General features: G+C 57.4%; 4 protein-coding genes across 4 annotated transcripts; 2 read left to right on the forward strand and 2 right to left on the reverse strand.

Annotated features, from left to right (window-relative positions):
* Positions 1-296: 296 nt before the first annotated feature.
* EX895_001022 (uncharacterized protein) lies at positions 297-2,240 on the forward strand (the record flags this gene model as incomplete). The annotated part of the gene is made up of 1 exon (XM_029881622.1): positions 297-2,240. The coding sequence occupies one exon, from the start codon at positions 297-299 to the stop codon at positions 2,238-2,240; it is 1,944 nt and encodes a 647-aa protein (XP_029743008.1).
* A 737-nt stretch (positions 2,241-2,977) lies between these two features.
* EX895_001023 (uncharacterized protein) lies at positions 2,978-5,160 on the forward strand (the record flags this gene model as incomplete). The annotated part of the gene is made up of 2 exons (XM_029881623.1): positions 2,978-3,013; positions 3,661-5,160. The coding sequence occupies 2 exons, from the start codon at positions 2,978-2,980 to the stop codon at positions 5,158-5,160; spliced, it is 1,536 nt and encodes a 511-aa protein (XP_029743009.1).
* A 249-nt stretch (positions 5,161-5,409) lies between these two features.
* Positions 5,410-7,284, reverse strand: EX895_001024 (uncharacterized protein; the record flags this gene model as incomplete). The annotated part of the gene is made up of 1 exon (XM_029881624.1): positions 5,410-7,284. One exon carries the CDS (start codon positions 7,282-7,284, stop codon positions 5,410-5,412), a length of 1,875 nt encoding a protein of 624 aa, XP_029743010.1.
* A 421-nt stretch (positions 7,285-7,705) lies between these two features.
* Positions 7,706-9,631, reverse strand: EX895_001025 (uncharacterized protein; the record flags this gene model as incomplete). The annotated part of the gene is made up of 1 exon (XM_029881625.1): positions 7,706-9,631. One exon carries the CDS (start codon positions 9,629-9,631, stop codon positions 7,706-7,708), a length of 1,926 nt encoding a protein of 641 aa, XP_029743011.1.
* Between the last annotated feature and the right edge of the window lie 2,665 nt (positions 9,632-12,296).

Consider the following 12,296-nt stretch of genomic DNA (forward strand, 5'->3'; position numbering starts at 1 on the left):
CGACGGTGGCGGGAAGAAAGGGAATGAGAAGGTCCTTTGTCGTCGAGGTGGAGGAACAAGAAGAAAAATTGTTTCTCAGCAATCCCAAAAAAAAAAGGCGCAGTCTTGGACCCTGAAAATCCAAAAATTGGAAAGCAACCAACGCTGATTGGCACTTCCATCCATTCCACCATCACCATCACCACAACCCCAATAACCACCCAAGCAAAGGACGGTGAAGTCTCCACAATCCACCTCGACAATCGGTGTCATGGCAACAAAGGGATAGTCACGCCTCTCCGGGCCTCTCGTTCGTCATGTGGAAGCTGCTGCCTTGGACCGGCAGGGGTGCATCCGGCTACCCACAACGAGAATGCTTCTACTGCTGCACCACCAGCATCATCCTTCCGCCGTACTCGCAGCAGGGCGCGTCCGACGATGCTCTTGGTATTGCGAACCAACTACCCAACGTGGCCACTTCGTCGAGCGCTTCTTCCATTTCCACCGGCACACCAGCCAATTGGTACTGTTCCAGCTGTCATTGCCAAAACGTCGCCGAGCAGGATGGGACCCCCGTGGAGCAATACACCCGTCCGATGTGGGATGAGGCTTGGAATCGCGACCGAAGTCAGCTGATGCGTCACACGCGACCTCACATCTCTAAGTCAGCTAAAGCACCGGTCGCTTCTTCGCCTGATCAACGTACAAGAGTCTTGCAAATGGGGTCCGCTGGGAAAGCACCTTTCAAGTTCTGTCACACGTGTCAGACAAACCAGGTTCTCACCCTCAATATGCTTGCCGACTACTTACCCAGCGAAGAGGACTCGGAATACCAGCAGAAGCTTCAGCAGCTCCCAGAGTATGAAGCCTCGATCGCTGCACGATACCCGCCGGTCTGCATGGACTGTGCACCAAAAGTGGAGGAGAGGATCACGGAACGCGATCAGTTTGCAAGGAGTTGGAGCCTGGGAAAGTGGCTTGACCTCAAGAAGAAGGCTTCCAGTACCGGTCTCGTTGATCTTGTCGACCGGGCCTCTTCAACATTGGTCACCCAGCCAGAGCCTTCAAACTCTCCTCACACGACACCCCTCACGCCATGGCCGTCGAAAGCGGCCAGGATCAAAGGCACCCTCCGCAACATTGCCAGTCTAGATGACGGATCGATCTCGGCTAAGGTCATCTTTGTGCTCGTCAACATAAGCATTTGGGCTGCCTACCTGGCGACAGCATTATGGCCTCACGATGTGATGCCGACACTGCAAGGAGTAGCGGACAGGATCAGAAGCAAGCCGATCTCGTGGTTGACTGCCGAGTTCGGACTCGTTGCCCTGTTCCTGATGCCGAGCTTGCTCACTAAGAGCAGCAGAATGGATCCGCTCAAGCGCTCGACCGAGCGCGCAAGGGCTCGCCAACTCCGAGTCGAGGTCAAGGGTATGGATCTGTGGCGCACTACTCAGAGTGTTTTTCTTGCGCTGCGCTCCGTCGCTTTACTGGTGACTTTCTTGGACGCAATCACACCAAACGACTCCGCGAAAGCACTGGAATGGATAGCACACACTGCGGGAAAAAGCCAAGTCGAGTTTCTTAAGCTGGCCGCCATGTCTTTGCTCGTTGGCGAAGCGGGCTTTACTACAGCAGCAGCGAGTCGACTTCGAGTCCAGCCGCCGACGCCCCTACAACTAGTATCGCGACCTATCACAGCGATAGGAGGACAAGCAAAACGGTCGAATCAAGACAGCGATGCTCTGCTCACCGGTCTCAGCTTGGACGATGGAGCAGCTGCGCGTCCATCCATTGGCCTCTTTCACGATGAGACTATATTCGACTCTCACGCTGACAAGGAGAGCGGAACGACCCCTCGTGTGGAACGCGATGCAGACGGCGACGCAGTTATGGAGGATGCCGCGACGTACGTCGCCCGACGAGTATCTCGGTCTTCGGAAGATGACTGGGAGGACGGATCTGCTCGCATTCCTGCCCCGCCAACTTCGACATGGTCTCCCAATTGGCCGAGCAATGGAGTTTCAAAGCAGCCAGGCCCTACGTCGAATTCCGCATTCACTACAACGCAGGGTGGTAGAGCTGGCGTAGGGTTCTCGAGGTACCACGACTTCCAGCTGGGCCCACAGCGGTTTTGGGAGCCTCAGAACCCGACGGGTCTGGAAGACGTGTTTGGCAGAGCCGTTTCGTTAGATGATGCACCGCGGCGTAACGATGACGCTTCGAGCAGCAAGTGGAGTAAGTGGCTAGGCTTCTCTTGAAGGAGGTCACTGCTCATCGACTGAAAGCATCTCAAGCAAGCGTCGATCGATGTTCTCAAAATGATAAAGAGTTCCCTCCCGATCTGCAGAACCGATCTGGTGAGAAGAGCGAGAGTGGAGGAGAAGCGTTGATTTTTTTCGGGTTTAGTTCGGGTGAATTTGATTGAGTGCGTCGGAAAGTCACGGATCAGGTCTGTTTTTTTTGGCGAGTCTGCAAAAAGTGCAGCCGCGTTCTTCTGCGAAGCCCGCTGAGCGTGTGGCTTGGTAGAAAGACTTTGCGCTAAAGATAGAGTAAGCTCGTGGAAGAGGTGTGAGCGACCTCAGGTGAATGGTCTTCCAAGAGGAGTAAAAGGCAAGGCAATCCCGATGAGCACTGGAGCCGATAATGTCGATGATGGAAGACGAGCTTGTTTCGCTATCTGATCAAAGGATTGGATATGGGCCTACATGGAACTTCAGATGGGACGTTGGTCGGTGTGGGCTCTCTTTCCAGCTATCATTCAGAGAGGGATGATGCATGAGTAGACGCTGTTGCTGTTGCAAGCTGGTGAGAATGGCTTCCGAGGAGAAGCAACTTAGCGCGGGTGAGGGCTGCACGGATGTTCCGATTCGCTCACTTTCGCTCTCGCACAGGCAACTTTCCATTTCTCTCTTCTCTCCCCCTCTCTCCCACCTTCATCCACCATCCCCCTCTCCTGCCTTCGATCCTCACTGCTCGACTCGTCTTTCGTCAAAAAATGGTTGCTCGATCTGTCGCTCTCCGATCTCTCAGGGTAAGTCACCAGCCAGGAACGACAGCCGCAACAGCGATGGTCAGCAGCACTAGCACTTCGGCGGCAAAGGTCTCCGGAGCAAAATGGGCGGATTGAGATCGCGAAGAAATCGCCGCCTTTGCGAGCCCAAAAAATGGATTCCGATTGGAAATTGGCAGTTGGATCGACCCACGGCACACACCCCGATCGGTTCGGCAGACGCGCGCACGAAGCAGCTTAGTTGGTCAAGGCGTAGTTGGCACACACGTTCTGGTGGAAGAAGCCACTCGCACATGCTACGGCGGGAGCAGCTCCTGACATCTTTTATAAGCATGAAGCAGCGGATCACTCCCATCGGAAAGATGCGGGCTTGCATGATCCATTGCGGAATGTTGAAGGAAACAGCGGCTGGAGTGGAAATTAGAGACGCCAGAGGAAAGAGACTGGCTTGCTTGCTCCATCGCAAGGTTGGCCCGTTCGCTTTTCTACGCCCTTGAGCTCGCCTAGCCGTCAACAGACTGTTGCTGTCCCCTCCGTCTTCTGGACCTACTTCCATCTTGTCCTCGTCGTCGCCATCACCATCGAAACATCACTCAACGACGCTGGTTCTCATCGCTAACCCTCCCTATTGCTCAAACTTGTTGCTGCCACTGCTCTCTCTGTTTTAGGGATCTGCTCGCGTCGCCCCGCGCTTCGCCGTTGCCTCTGCCGCTCCCGTCGCCCGAGGATTCGCCTCGTCCGCATTCATCATGTCGCAGGGCAAGTTCCGTTCCGAAAAGGACATCTTCGGTCCCCTCGAGGTCCCCGCCGACCGCTACTGGGGCGCTCAGACCCAGCGATCACTCCAGAACTTTGACATTGGTGGACCCCAGGAGCGCATGCCCGAGCCCCTCATTGAGGCCTTTGGTGTTCTCAAGAAGGCCGCTGCCACCGTCAACAAGTCGTTCGGTCTCGACCCCAAGGTCGCCGACGCCATCTGCCAGGCTGCCGACGAGGTCATCGCCGGCAAGCTCCACGGCCACTTTCCGCTGGTCGTCTTCCAGACCGGCTCGGGCACCCAGACCAACATGAACGTCAACGAGGTCATCAGCAACCGCGCCATCGAGATCCTCGGCGGTGAACTGGGAAGCAAAAAGCCCGTCCACCCCAACGACCACGTCAACATGAGCCAGTCGTCCAACGACACCTTCCCCACCGCCATGCACGTTGCTTCGGTCACTCAGATCCACAAGGCGCTCCTCCCTGCTCTGGAAGAGCTCCGCGCTGCGCTCGACGCCAAGCGCGCCGAGTTTGACGACATCATCAAGATCGGCCGTACCCACTTGCAGGATGCTACGCCCTTGACGCTCGGCCAGGAGTTCTCGGGCTATGTCAAGCAGGTCGAGAACGCCATCGAGCGCGTCAAGGCCGTCATCCCGCGTCTGTCGCAGCTCGCCCAGGGCGGTACTGCCGTCGGCACCGGCCTCAACACCTACATCGGCTTCGACAAGAAGGTGGCTGCCGAGATCTCCAACATCACTGGTCTGGCTTTCGAGACGGCCCCGAACAAGTTCGAAGCCCTGGCTGCGCACGATGCCATCGTCGAGGCGAGCGGTGCGCTCAACACGGTCGCTGTGTCGTTCATGAAGATCGCCAACGACATTCGCTACCTCGGATCGGGTCCCCGTTGTGGTCTGGGCGAGCTGAGCCTGCCCGAGAACGAGCCGGGCTCGTCTATCATGCCCGGTAAGGTGAACCCGACGCAGTGCGAGGCGCTCACCATGGTCGCCGCGCAGGTCATGGGCAACAACACCACCATCTCGGTCGCCGGCTCGTACGGCCAGTTTGAGCTCAACGTCTTCAAGCCCGTGCTCATCAAGAACCTGCTCCAGTCCATCCGTCTGCTTGCGGATGGCGCGCGTTCCTTCACCAAGAACTGCGTCGTCGGCATCGAGGCCAATCGCGACACGATCAACAAGATCCTCAACGAGAGTCTTATGCTTGCCACCATTCTCAACTCGCACCTGGGCTACGACAACGTGGCGGCTGCGGCCAAGAAGGCCCACAAGGAGGGCACCAAGCTAATCGATGCCACCGTCGCCTTGGGCTTCTTGACCGAGGAGGAGTTCAAGAAGATCGTGCGCCCCGAGTTCATGCTTGGTCCTACCGAGTACAAGGGCAAGAACTGAGCGAGTCGTACGCTGATGTAGTATCGGTTCAGAGAATGATAATCAAGAGAAAAGCAGTTCTTGACTTGTTCGATAGGCTGATGCCGTGTCGTGGCCAGAATAGATTTGTTGCACATACACACACACCTTTACAGTGTTCAGATGGCAGTTGGAGTGAGACGGTTGAGATGTTGGGTTCAGAGTGTGTCAAGTGATGACATTGAGATGTGAATACGATATCGATGCTGTTCGGCCTGTGTGTGTTGCATATCACTTTCGTTTATTCTTACCGCGGGCACCACCAGCGCCTCCTGCCCGTTTCGGCTTGCTCCCGCCCTTGCCACCAACAGCGATACCCTTGCTCATCAACTTGCGCTTCCTGGCCAGCACATCTGCGGCTTTCTGATGTTTCTTGACCTGAGTTTTGCTCCTTTCTGCCACATCCGCGCTTGGTACCGCTCCTGCATCCTCCTCCCTACCTGTTGCGATGCTGACCACACCGCCAGCTGTCGACGCACCGACCTCACCGCCACCGTCCAAAAAGGCATGGATCATGCGTCGGATCTCCGCCTCATCCGTCGTGTTCAGGTCCAACTCGGTATTTGCGTCGAGCTTGCCCAGCCGCCAGTGCTGCAGCATAAAGTGCGCGGCGGCGTCGAGATCGCGCACATTGCCCTTGCGCAGCGAGCCGGGCGCCTTGCCCGCCACGTGCCACAGAAGCTCCTGGATCGAGTTGGTGCGCCCCCGAGCATCGTCGCACGTCGAGAGGTACGCGGGCACGGACAGGGGCAGGTTGCGGATGTAGCTCGGTAGCTGCTCTGTGTCGGAAGCGGCGCGCAGGTTGAGACGATAGAGCAGGTAGTCCGAGAGCAGCTGCACGTCGAAGAGCGAGTCTTTGATGCCGGCGGTGATGGCGAGTTTGAGACCACGTTCGGCGCCAGTAGCGCCGTGGCCGAGGAAGGGAACCATGACTCCCGGGGTGTCGTAGACGTAGATCGGGGGGTCTTTGGGCGTTTGTTTCTTGTCCGAGTCTGAAGATGAAGTTGAAATAGCAGAGGTATCAACTTCCTCGCTGCTCGAAGAAGAGATGACGAAGCTGCCACCTCCGCCACCACCTCTGCCGTGTTCCTCAACCTCCTGCTGCTCCAACGCCGCCGTTCTGCGCGACCGTCTCCCGCCCTCCCTCGGCGGTTCAGGCTCGACCTTGGACGGCCCAGCTTTACTGATCCTCACCGTCCCCGTCAACTTCCTCGTATGTCCAGGATGAGGCGCCGTGCTCGCCGCCTTACCCTTGCCCGTCCCCACGCGCCGCAGCGCATTCAGCAAGCTGCTCTTGCCTACATTCGGCATACCCAAGATCAACAGCCGCACGCCCTCCTCCGGCGTCGGCGTGTGTCGAAACGCCCCCGACAGCCCCTTCTTCGCACGCTTCTCGGCCTTCTCCGACACGGCCCGCGGTGGCGCGCTCACCGACTCGTCTGCGGCGATCTTGCGGGCCTGCCGCGTCACCCAGTGCAGGACCTTCTTTACGTCGGCGTCGGAGCGCGTGTCGATGAACAGAACGTGCTGGTGCGGGTCGCGCTCCCGCAGCGTTGAGGCGATCGCCGCTTCGACGTTGGGATCGATGAGGTCGCGCTTGAGGTAGACGATCAGTCGCCGACTGCGCCATGTCGATGCGTCGGCTCCGATGCCCGAGCCGGACGGGGATTCGTCCAGCCCGTCGTTGGCAGTGGGCGCCTTTTTGAGCAGCTTTTCGAATACCGGGTTGATCGACGTCAGCGGCAGGCGGGCGTCGCGCGCTTCGATCACGAGTGGCGGTGGATAGCGTGCGAGTAGGTGGGGCATGGACCGAATCGCTCGCGCCATGTGCCCTGCGTACCACGATGGCGTTGTCGTCGGCAGCGCGAACTGCTTTCGGGGCGTGAATGTGGACGAAGCAGCAGCGGCTGGCGTTGCGCTCAGCGTTGTAGCAGCCTTCGCTGACGCCGGTATGCCTTCTTCGGATGAGATGTGTGCATTCTTGAGTGGTATTGAGGATGTTAAGGTTCGTATCGGCGCTAGATGCTGTTGTGGCCCAAGTACGCCAGCGTTGCCGGTCCTCCTCGTCGTCAGGCTAGGCACAGCCCGCATGAAACGCCGCAGCATCTTGTGGCTCTGTCTGCTTTGTCCGACCTGCAGCAAAGCTTATTGAACGGTCAAATTCGATCAACTGAGAATGCCTGCTGCGTTTAATTGGCCAACAACATGGTGGCGAACAACTGAGCCTGTGTAATCGTCTGGAACAGGTTTGTACGTTGGAAGAACTTGCTGAACCCTGAAAGTCGGCAAATTTTCGGCTTCCGCTCCACATTCGGCACCCAAAAAGAAAAAAGGAACGGCAAAAAAGCAAGCATAAAATTGCACACACAAAATACAGTACAGTACACACCTTGACCCTCTCACAGTTGTGATCATCACAGCCAAACAAACTTCACCAACCTGACGTTCGAATAATCTATGCTACTATTGCAGGAGCGAAGTCATGTACAAGAAATGAGAAAAGAGGTACGACCCAAGCGCTTCCTACTCAAGCCTTGCTCTTGGGAGCCTCGTTCTGCTGCAGTCGCAAGTGCAGATCCCTCAGCTCCAAAGCAGCCTCGTTGATGTAGTGTCGCAGATCAGCCGCACCCAGCTTGAGCGAAGTCAGCGTGAACGTCAACGCATTCTCCTTGATGGCATAAGCACATCCAAAGCCCTCCGGCGTCACCTCACCGAAGCCCCAGCAGGCGAACACCTCGGACGAGATCTGCGACGTCGACAGCTTCCACGTCGAGCTCAGACCGTACGCGGGGTCCTCGTAGAGCGCCGGAAGCTTCTCGCCCTCCTTGAGCAGCTTCTTGAGACCAAACAGGTGGCGGTCGACACCCTGACCGTCCGCAGCGGCGGTGGCGTACGAGAGGTGCTGCTTGACAGCCGCCTGGAACTTCTCGTATCGCTCGGCGTCCGAAGCGCTGTGCGACTCCATGGCCTTGCAGAACGCCAAGGACTCGACGCTGGCCGAACGGATGGTCTCGGTTCGTCCCCACTTGAACTTTCGCGTCTGCGCCGACTCGTACGTCGGGCACGGCTTGCCGTACATCTTGAAGTACGCAAGCTGGATCACCATCTGCACCCACGCATCGGGCGAGCACTTGAACTTCTTGATCGCGCCCTTGCCGTAGCCCTGGAAGTCGAGGATGGCCAGATCGTGACGGCCCATGAGCTCGTCAAAGGCCTTGATGCTCTCGGCGATCTGCGCCTCCACCGTCTTGTCCGTCTTGAACTGGATCTGCTTGGGTACCGGCAGGTCGGTACGGTTCGAGCTGCCGAGATCGATCTTGCCTGCCTGCAACGCCTGCAGGGCGAAATCATTGAGACGCAGCGTGGGCGTGCCGTCCATCATCGAGTGCTCACCCATGAAGCCAGACTTGCCGTTGGCAAAAGTGATGATCTGCTGCTTGTCGAAGAAGCGGTTCTTGCCGTCTCCGCACCACAGCCCCCATGCGGTCGACTCGATGCTGACAGGCGCCGTCTCGTCTAGGCACACCACGATGACCGAGCTGTCGATGCGCTCCAGCGCTTTCTGGTTGCCCGGGATCGAGGCGAGCGCCTTGCGCGAGTCGGTCCACTTGTCACGGTTGTTGGACGAGAGCGCGCCAATAGGCTGGGCGGCGGGCTTGCTTGAAGCCGAGTCCGAGAGGATCTTCTGCAGCTGCGACTCGATCTCGGCCTCGCTGAGCTCCTGGCCGTTGTGGATGAGGTCGAACTCGTAAAAGTGACCGTTGCGCAGCACCACGAGGTGGTTGTTGGCCTGCCAGTCGTACTTGACGGCGGTGTCCGACGGCTTTTCAGGAATACGGTTCGAGTTGAACATCCACTTGTACGACCTCATGCAGAGCGGGCCCGTCTTGCCCTTTTCGGGAGCCAGCTGCTCGGTTTCTACGAGGCGGCGGAAGGCGAGGAAAGCCTTGAGCAAGCCCGCAGCACGCTTGGGGCCGGTGCGGCGCGTCTTGTCGTCCTTGTGCGCGTAAAAGTAGCTGACGTAGGGAACGACGGGATCACGGTAGGCCATGTAGGCGGCGTCGTTCCACCATTCGCTCAGCCAGCTCTCGCGGCCCTCCTTGGAGGCGCGGTCCTCGAGACGCTGCTGGAGCGTCTTGACGAGCTTGGCGTCAGCACCGGAGAGAGCCGACTCGACGGCCTGTTCGGTCTTGGCGAGCGATTCCTGGGTCTGGTGCGGGACAGTGGTGCGGAGGTACTTCTTCAAAGTCTGCTCGAGAGCGGGTACGGGGAGGTGAGGCATGGCGCTTTGGCCCTCGTACATGGGGCCGTTGCCGATGCCACCGCTCTTGGTAGAGGTGGACGAGTAGCGCGACATGGCGAGCGCGGCAATTGGCTTGCTAGGGGAGGCGGATTGGAAGATTCTTGAAGCAGACGAGCGAGCTTGCGAACGACCCAAGCCGAGGAGTGTCATAAGGAGCAGCCGCTGTTGTCACGAAGGAGCGGGCGGGAGTGATTGCGGGTCTGAGTAGCGATGGGGGTTGACGAAGAGGATGATGAAGAAGAAGAAGGAGGAGGAGGAGGAGGAGGAGAGGAAGATGGAAGGACAAGATGCTGGATTGGTCTAGTTAATGGGGCAAGCATAAAGCGGAGAGAAGAGAGAAAGAGAAGGAGAAGTCCCATCGGCCAGTTGAAACCGGTCGTCTTCGTTCGCCTCTGTCTCATCTTCCTGGGGTTGCTGCTCATTGCAACAATCCAGCGGAGTGACGCACACTTTTTCACAACGGGGAAGCCGATATGCACGAAAGGAGATGGCAAACCGGCTCAAGCAGGCGATTCCAATGGCCGGTCCATTCTCCTTTCTTCTCCTCCCGCTGTCTCTCCCCAGACTTGTTCACGCACTGCTCCACAAAAACCATCAGATTTGGCTGGTGACGAAATTACGGTCGAGTGTGTGTGATTGGTTGAGGGACGGGCGGCGGCGTCCTTGCACTCCACAATTTCTACTGTTTCTACTGTACTGATACCTAGCCTTCACCAACACGAAAAAAGGCATTTGAAAGTCCAAAAAATTTCATTTTCCCCCTTCCCCTCTTCCCAGCCTGTCAGAGAGAAAACACGCAAGGCCGCTGCCGTCTTCAACCGAGGATTCCCGACATGTCCGGGAGCTCGCCCCTGCTTTCTCTCTACCCTCTCTCCACAGTACCGGTCTCCAAACGCTGAAGGCCAGGGTCTTTTCGACAGGCCCGCCTCTTCCTTTTCCGTTTCCGTTCAGAGACGACGTCCACCTCCTCTGACCGAGACGGTTCTTCCAAAACTCAGACTGCAGGGTAGGATTGTTGAGTTTACATTGGTGGAACAGTGGGGGGTCAGCCTTGCTCCACACTTTCAGTGCAGCAGCGCGGTTGCGATCCGCAATACCCGTTCTCAAAGCTGAACGTCCGGCAAAGGTGGTAGGCACCGGTCAATTCCAGCCCTTTCGATGCTCAACCGACGAAAGCCAGCTTCCACCGGCTACAACGGGCCGAGTCAGTGAACCGGGCCTGTGTCACGCACGCAGAGTCGTGCGAAATAAACAGAATACTATCATGTTAGGCCGCAGAAAATGCGGACTTGTCCTCTTCAAATTCGGCGGATCTCTTTGGCTGATCTCGATCTGATTTGGCTGTCATGTCGAGTTGCCGATCGGAGCAAAAGTCGCGCTGACCAGAAACCATGCGGCGCCCGCCGACCGACTCGTGTCTCGCTTACCACCTGCCTGCCGGCCCGTTGTCTCCCCTCCGCCAATCTTGCTGGCAGACACTTCCTTAAACTTGCCGCTTCCATGACGACTGTGACTGACGAGCGTGAGGAAGAAAGCTCGACAATGAAGACGCAGTCCTTGGCCAGTCGCCCAAGCCGTTGCACAGCGGCCAAGAAAATGTCGCGACGTGCGACGTTGTGCTGGTTCGCTGGCCGCTCGTTGCGCCGGCTCGCTTGGAATGTTCGACTTGATTGTCACTGCACCTCGGCTCACGAAAAGGCTGCCGTCGACGGCCAATCACGCTCCTCTGCAAGGTGCTCTGAAGGAGTCCGATTCGAATTGGCCCACGCGATGCCGTTCGACATGTCAGTCGCTTGCTGCCAAATTGTTGCTTGCTTCTGATCTGCGTCTTGAGCTGCTGCGCTCTCTACTCCTGTAGCGTTGGACGCAAGAGCGGCCCATTTTTGCCTGCCTAGTGAGCGAGAGAGGATGCGCAATCTTCCCGCGGCAAAGTAGCTCGGCGATCATGCGCCAATTGCTCGGATTTAGTGATGTGCACCTTTGCAGAGAGTCACTTCAATAAAGATGTTTTCTCGAGACTGTCCCCATTCGATTACAGATGCCCATGTGATGAGAGCGGCGACGGCGGGACAAGCGACCCTTGCTTGCGATTGTTGATCACTAGCCTCCGCTGGCAAGCTACACACATGAAGAACAGCAGGAGAGCTCCATGGCTCTTGATCACCGCGGGATGCAATGGTGGCAGTTCCCTTTTACCAAGCAAGCTGCACCTGGCTCGGAGTTGCCGAGTTTCCTGGCGCCATGCGTGCGTTCGCGGCTCGCAATTTCGTTTTCTTTTCTTTGCCATCCTGTCCTTCACCCCATCCTGTCCTTCACCCCTTTGTCCCTTGCTTTTGCCGCATCGCACAGAGTCTCAGCATTGCAGCATGAATACACACTGTCCTGCGCCTGCTCACATGCCGGCGGCTGTTTAGCGTCTCTCATGGCGATGTGAAGGCAAGCATGTTGGGACAGAGAGGGCGAAGACGAGCTCGTCGCCAGCGGCGCGAATTCAATGTTGCTTCGGAGCTGCTTGTCGGTCTGGGTTGCCGGGGGCTTTTCGAGTTCCCTCGTTTACATGGCGCTGTGCTGTGAACGTAAATTGGAGCCAAAGATCATTGTGAGAAAGCAAAAAAAGCAAGGAAGGAAGCAAGCACTTGAGCAGTGTGGATGCAAGACCCGCGTTGTTTGATTTTGAAACTCCTCCACGAGCATCGGCAGGCTCTTCCAGCTTCACTTGATCTTGGTGCGGGAGAGAGCGAGCGAGGCGGTTGCGAGAAATCACATTTCTCGATTTTGGATTTTTGACGAGCACAGTGAGACAAGCAGCAGCAGG

This window comes from Sporisorium graminicola, chromosome SGRAM_1 (assembly GCF_005498985.1).
Source record: "Sporisorium graminicola strain CBS 10092 chromosome SGRAM_1, whole genome shotgun sequence".
Taxonomy (NCBI): domain Eukaryota; kingdom Fungi; phylum Basidiomycota; class Ustilaginomycetes; order Ustilaginales; family Ustilaginaceae; genus Sporisorium; species Sporisorium graminicola.